General features: G+C 40.0%; 1 protein-coding gene across 1 annotated transcript; it reads right to left on the bottom strand.

Annotated features, from left to right (window-relative positions):
• Nucleotides 1–2,619: 2,619 nt before the first annotated feature.
• Nucleotides 2,620–4,712, bottom strand: LOC147447331 (uncharacterized). Its single transcript, XM_086524298.1, has 8 exons — nt 4,679–4,712; nt 4,597–4,604; nt 4,359–4,419; nt 4,233–4,275; nt 3,342–3,440; nt 3,154–3,274; nt 3,041–3,077; nt 2,620–2,735 (listed from the first exon to the last, which is right to left on the bottom strand). Exons 1-8 carry the CDS (start codon nt 4,710–4,712, stop codon nt 2,620–2,622), a joined length of 519 nt encoding a protein of 172 aa, XP_086380424.1.
• Between the last annotated feature and the right edge of the window lie 281 nt (nt 4,713–4,993).

The following is a 4,993-nucleotide window of genomic DNA, read 5'->3' as shown; positions in this document are numbered from 1 at the left end:
TGAATTTTGGAACCTTAGCATTTTGGAAGTCTTAATGGGCTGAACCTTAGGGTCTTTTTAGCCCATTGTTGCACATGGCTCTTTTGCAGATGGCCCCCCCTTTTGATCCCTATTTTCCCTCCTTTGGATCCCTACTGTGGCCGATCTGCTAGCTTAACCAATATTCTAGCTTTTTCTCCCCTGGCACTTCCCCATATTAAATGATCAGTTTAACATGAGAAAATCATTTAGGAGAATTAGATATTGATTATTATGACATATTTCTCACAAAAAATTGGGACTATGACCTACAAACTGAGATTTGATCGAATTGTACATAGGCTACACATACCCTGTGGGGTGGTTAGAGGTGGTACAATCCACGTTTGGGGCCAAAAGTTTAGAGGAGAGGCAACGGATGATCTATGATATCATTCATGGTGCCATTCAGTTAGGGAGGCAAGACTCCACGGAATAAACATTCCTTTGATAGGTCCTATGAGATTCTTAAATACGGAAAGGCCAAACGACCAACCCTATTAAGAGACTCGTTTAGTGAGTCCCATTGATCCTTCATATGTTGTTTCTCCTACTCTGAACCCACAAGCAATAGTTTCACATTTCCAAATTTATCTCATCTTTCCCTCAAAGAATCTATGGCTACTATGCATGTCCCACCAAAAAGTACACCTTGGATCTCATTTGTGAGTAAAGCACCGCTACATAGTAGCACAATCCCCACAACAATACCTACAAGTGTACATCAATCATATGAACCTATGGCCCTCATACCCATGTAGCTCCCACACCCCCGATTGTTTCAACAGTCTACATTCCACAACCACCCTATCCAAGTACTCATTCTAGTGGGGCCATACCAGCTAGTATTAAAATGTCATATCCTATGTCTGTTATGCCTAGGGCCACACATATGAACTTTGGGCCACCACATGGCACAACATCGTACCCAACTTGAGACCCGAGGATCACCCGTATGCCGAACCCGATGCCAACCCCCATTCCACATGCAGTTTCGAGAGCAAATGTCCCCACTATACCTGCTCACTTGGGTGACTTGGAAACATTTTCTCAAGCTATTGGTCGATCTATTGCTGAAAATATGTGTAACACGCCTTATAGAGAGCCTAGAACTAAGGCAGTACAAGTGGCCAAGCTCACACAAAAATACAATGGGGACGGGGATGCTAGAAAGCATATTGAAGTATTTGAACAAATATGCAATTCCCTACAAGAACACAACGAATTACATAAGAGCAATGCCTTAAGCCTAACTTTGAGTGAAAAGGCTGGGGATTGGTATAAAACCTTAAGGATGGAAGAGAAAACAATTTACCCTACTCTCCAAAGATTGTTCCTAAAGGAGTATATATGAGAAGGTGTGCTTTGGAGAGTTCTACCATAGCCCGAGCAAGCGTGAGTGAGCATACAAGAACCCGAGCAAATATCTATGATGGTGTTCTTGTCAATGCATATGGCCTAACAAGAAAACTATGCAAAACATAATATTAGTTTCTTATAAGAAATGGATATAGTTTCCTTGGTACATGGATCAATATTTCAAAAAGAAACCAATAGCCATTTAAGAAACCACACATGAGCATTTGAAATTCTAACCAAAAATTGTTCCAAAGAGTAAATACTTCTCATCCAGGACTCAAAAAATTAGAACATCAACTCAAAAGTTTCCATCAAAACATGACAAGAAGCATATGAAAATAACAAGACATGAATTTCAATTCTAACATCAATAAACAAAGAAAAACATAATACTAGTTTTTGAAAAAAAATGGACAGAGCTTCCTTTGTACATGGATCAATATTTCAAAACAAACCCATTAGCCATTTAAGGCACCTCACAGGAGGATTTGAAATTGAAATTCTAACCAAATTATTCCAAAGAGTGAATACTTCTCATCCACGACTCAAAACATTGGAACATCAACTCAAACATTTCCATCAAAACGTAACAAGAACTATATGAAAATAACAAGACATGAATTTCAATTCTAACATCAATGCTACAAATTTCTCAATTCTTATGATTAGTCACATTCATTGTCGATGTAGACTTTCCCCCTCCAACGCATTGTCAATGCATATGACCTAACAAGAAAACAAAGAAAAACATAATACTAGTTTTTGAAAAAAAAATGGACAGAGCTTCCTTTGTACATGGATCAATATTTCAAAACAAACCCATTAGCCATTTAAGGCACCTCACAGGAGGATTTGAAATTGAAATTCTAACAAAATTGTTCCAAAGAGTGAATCCACGACTCAAAACATTAGAACATCAACTCAAAAGTTTCCATCAAAACATGACAAGAACCATATGCTACAAATCCCTCAATTCTCACACTCATCGTTGATATAGACATTTTGTCTCCGACGTGTCTCACAGATTTCAGAATCGTATCGCATGTCCGCTTCCATGCTCCAAGCCATCTCCTCTATGTAGATCGGCATGGAACTTCCAACCAACAAGAAAATTCATCATCAAGGCAAAATACTAAACAAGACATAGAAGCAATATCCATATACACTAAATACCAATGTTGGCATCAAAAGGATAACAAAAAACATAAGGAATGTCAATGGCATAGTAAGACGTGGGTCTCACTAGTCATCAAAGGGATTGACACGCGATGGCATATCACCCTCATCATCAATATCTAAGGAGGTGGAGGGGTCCTCTATGCTCCGCTTTCTACGATGGAGTAATGGTAGCACATATCCTGAAATCAATGGCTCATCAATGTCGAGCGCAACACATGTCCGTCCTGATCCCACACAAGCTGCCAGTGCAGGGGTTGTACCAGATCCAAGCTCCAAGAAAATACCTCCACTCCGACAAAGGAGCTCCATAAAGCATGCAACAAAAGAATGGCTCCATTGCAATCCAGCTCGCCATGGCTCGTCTAAAGATGATCTGGCTTGAGAGAGATCCAGAACATGATGCATCATAAAGAATCCGATGACTGCATACCAAGGCAAGAAAATAGGACTGTGCTCTCTGCTATGAAGCACGGTGGACGGATACCTACTCGATGAACCATAAATAGCACAGAGCAAAGACACTGTAACAAAAGAGGCATGATTAGAGAAAGCAACAACATAAATCATTGGAGTATTAATACAAAGCAAGTGTATCACCTCAATGGGACCGCCAAAACTCTCAAAATGATCATAGGCTCCATGATGGAGTACTACAATACGTCGATGAACAACCATCTCTGCAGCACGACAAAACCTCTCCACCCACCCAATGGCCTCTCTTGTTCAAAGAATTAATTATTATGAACACTTTAATGATTATACTATCTTATGGCATGATCATAAACAAAAGGATCTCACCCGTCGTAGACACCATGATTAGAAGCCAACCTGAATCTGCTAGCATCGAGAATGCCAAATGAATTCCAGCACGTACATGATCCTCATTGCAAATGTCCCAATGAGGTAGAGTAGAGGAGCCTACTAGGGACCCACCAAAGGGGAGATCCAAAAAAATGAAATCAGCAGCCCATGGAACGGATCTCCCCCCGCGATTATCTAGTGTAGCCTCCGAACGTGCTCGTGAAAGATTCTCATGTACAGGGATCCATATGGGATTCCGGACTCCTGCTTTGAAGTCTGTAGCAAGGGCAATGTAGTCCCCGACTATGGCCATGCACCGTGTGTCAACAAAACTAGATATGTTTTGTAGTGGAGACTCCATAAGATAAACAAATGAGATAGTCTTCCTAGCCATGAGGGTGCCAGAAGACAGTGGAGCATCACAACAAGATAAAATAAGTCATCTATGAAGCATATTTTAGGAAAGCATTAACAAAATTTTATAAGACATACGACGCATTGAGCCCACATCCTCCTCTACGATCATATCCACAAATGTCTCCTTTTCCTTTTGAGAGTTGCATGCATCTTAAACAAAACATTTTAAGTCAAAATACTACTAACTTATGGTTGTTTGGCATGCCAAAGAGTGAAACATACCTGCATGTCTCTCCTCTTGTCTATCTGCTGGTGGATTTTTCATCACAACATCCCCCGACATCGTCTCATGTAGCTCTCTTTCATGACCAAGAACACGACCTTTTTCCATATCTATCCACCACGGACAATTTTCCATCTCCCATGCACTCAAGGTGCGCATACTAGAGGGGTACATGCATGTGTCTTGAGTAGCCATCTGAATCCACTGTCTTGCCAAAAAAGGCATGGCAGGTAATACATTCTTGGATACCAAAAACATAAGGAATCTACAATGAACAGCTAACAAGTTACATGAAGCTCATCACATAAACATAACAAATTAATAAAATTGCAATTAATAAATTTTTCGCCTGAAGACAAACGTTGTGCTACCATTCGTAATGTATCTACCTTCTTCAATGCTTGCTTCTCCACATCCTTCGTCTTTGCTCCAAGAGACACTTCAATTGGAAACAAAAAGGGCATGGCTTCAAATTTTATCTCCTCAAAATAGAATGAGGGTAGAGTCATGTGGCAAAGGCACAACGCCAGGCACATCCATAAGAACTGACACAATCTAAAATGCTCTTTCAAAGACTCGTGCCAAAAAACCCTCTCTACGAAGCCACCTACAATCCCAAAAAGAGTGAGAAAAAAACGACAGTACAACATATTCAAGATTAATTATCCACAATAATCTTACATGCGGAAGACGTGATCTCCTTTCTTAAGACCATATGCACCCCTTGTAATTTTGTCCGCTTCAAGCAAATAAATCCAATGAATCTTGTTTTGAACATGGGCATCTTGGAGTGCTATTACGTTAAATTTCTCCAATGTATCCCATCTATCATTACCCCATTTCAGAGATAAAACCCTTGCTAGCCAATCCGTCCCAAGGTTGGGATCCACTATGTCAAGTAACTGCAATATGAGTATAAAAATGACAATTACTCTAATTACATATTGTACCATTCGCCACAAACAAAGAGTAGATGCAAACAAATAAAGTACCTTC

The sequence above is a fragment of the Adiantum capillus-veneris genome, chromosome 11, assembly GCF_014529385.1.
Source record: "Adiantum capillus-veneris isolate H3 chromosome 11, ASM1452938v2, whole genome shotgun sequence".
Taxonomy (NCBI): Eukaryota; Viridiplantae; Streptophyta; class Polypodiopsida; order Polypodiales; family Pteridaceae; genus Adiantum; species Adiantum capillus-veneris.
The sequence above is the reverse complement of the archived record's forward strand: the minus strand, read 5'-3'. Positions and strand labels throughout refer to the sequence as shown.

Coding starts and splice junctions, on each gene's coding strand:
- LOC147447331 (XM_086524298.1), bottom strand. CDS start 4,712: ATGGTCTTAAGAAAGGAGATCACGTCTTCCGCAT. Junction 3,078..3,153: donor GTTTTGGCGGTCCCATTGAG/GTGATACACTTG, acceptor CTTTTGTTACAG/TGTCTTTGCTCTGTGCTATT. Junction 2,736..3,040: donor ATTTATGGTTCATCGAGTAG/GTATCCGTCCAC, acceptor CATTGATTTCAG/GATATGTGCTACCATTACTC.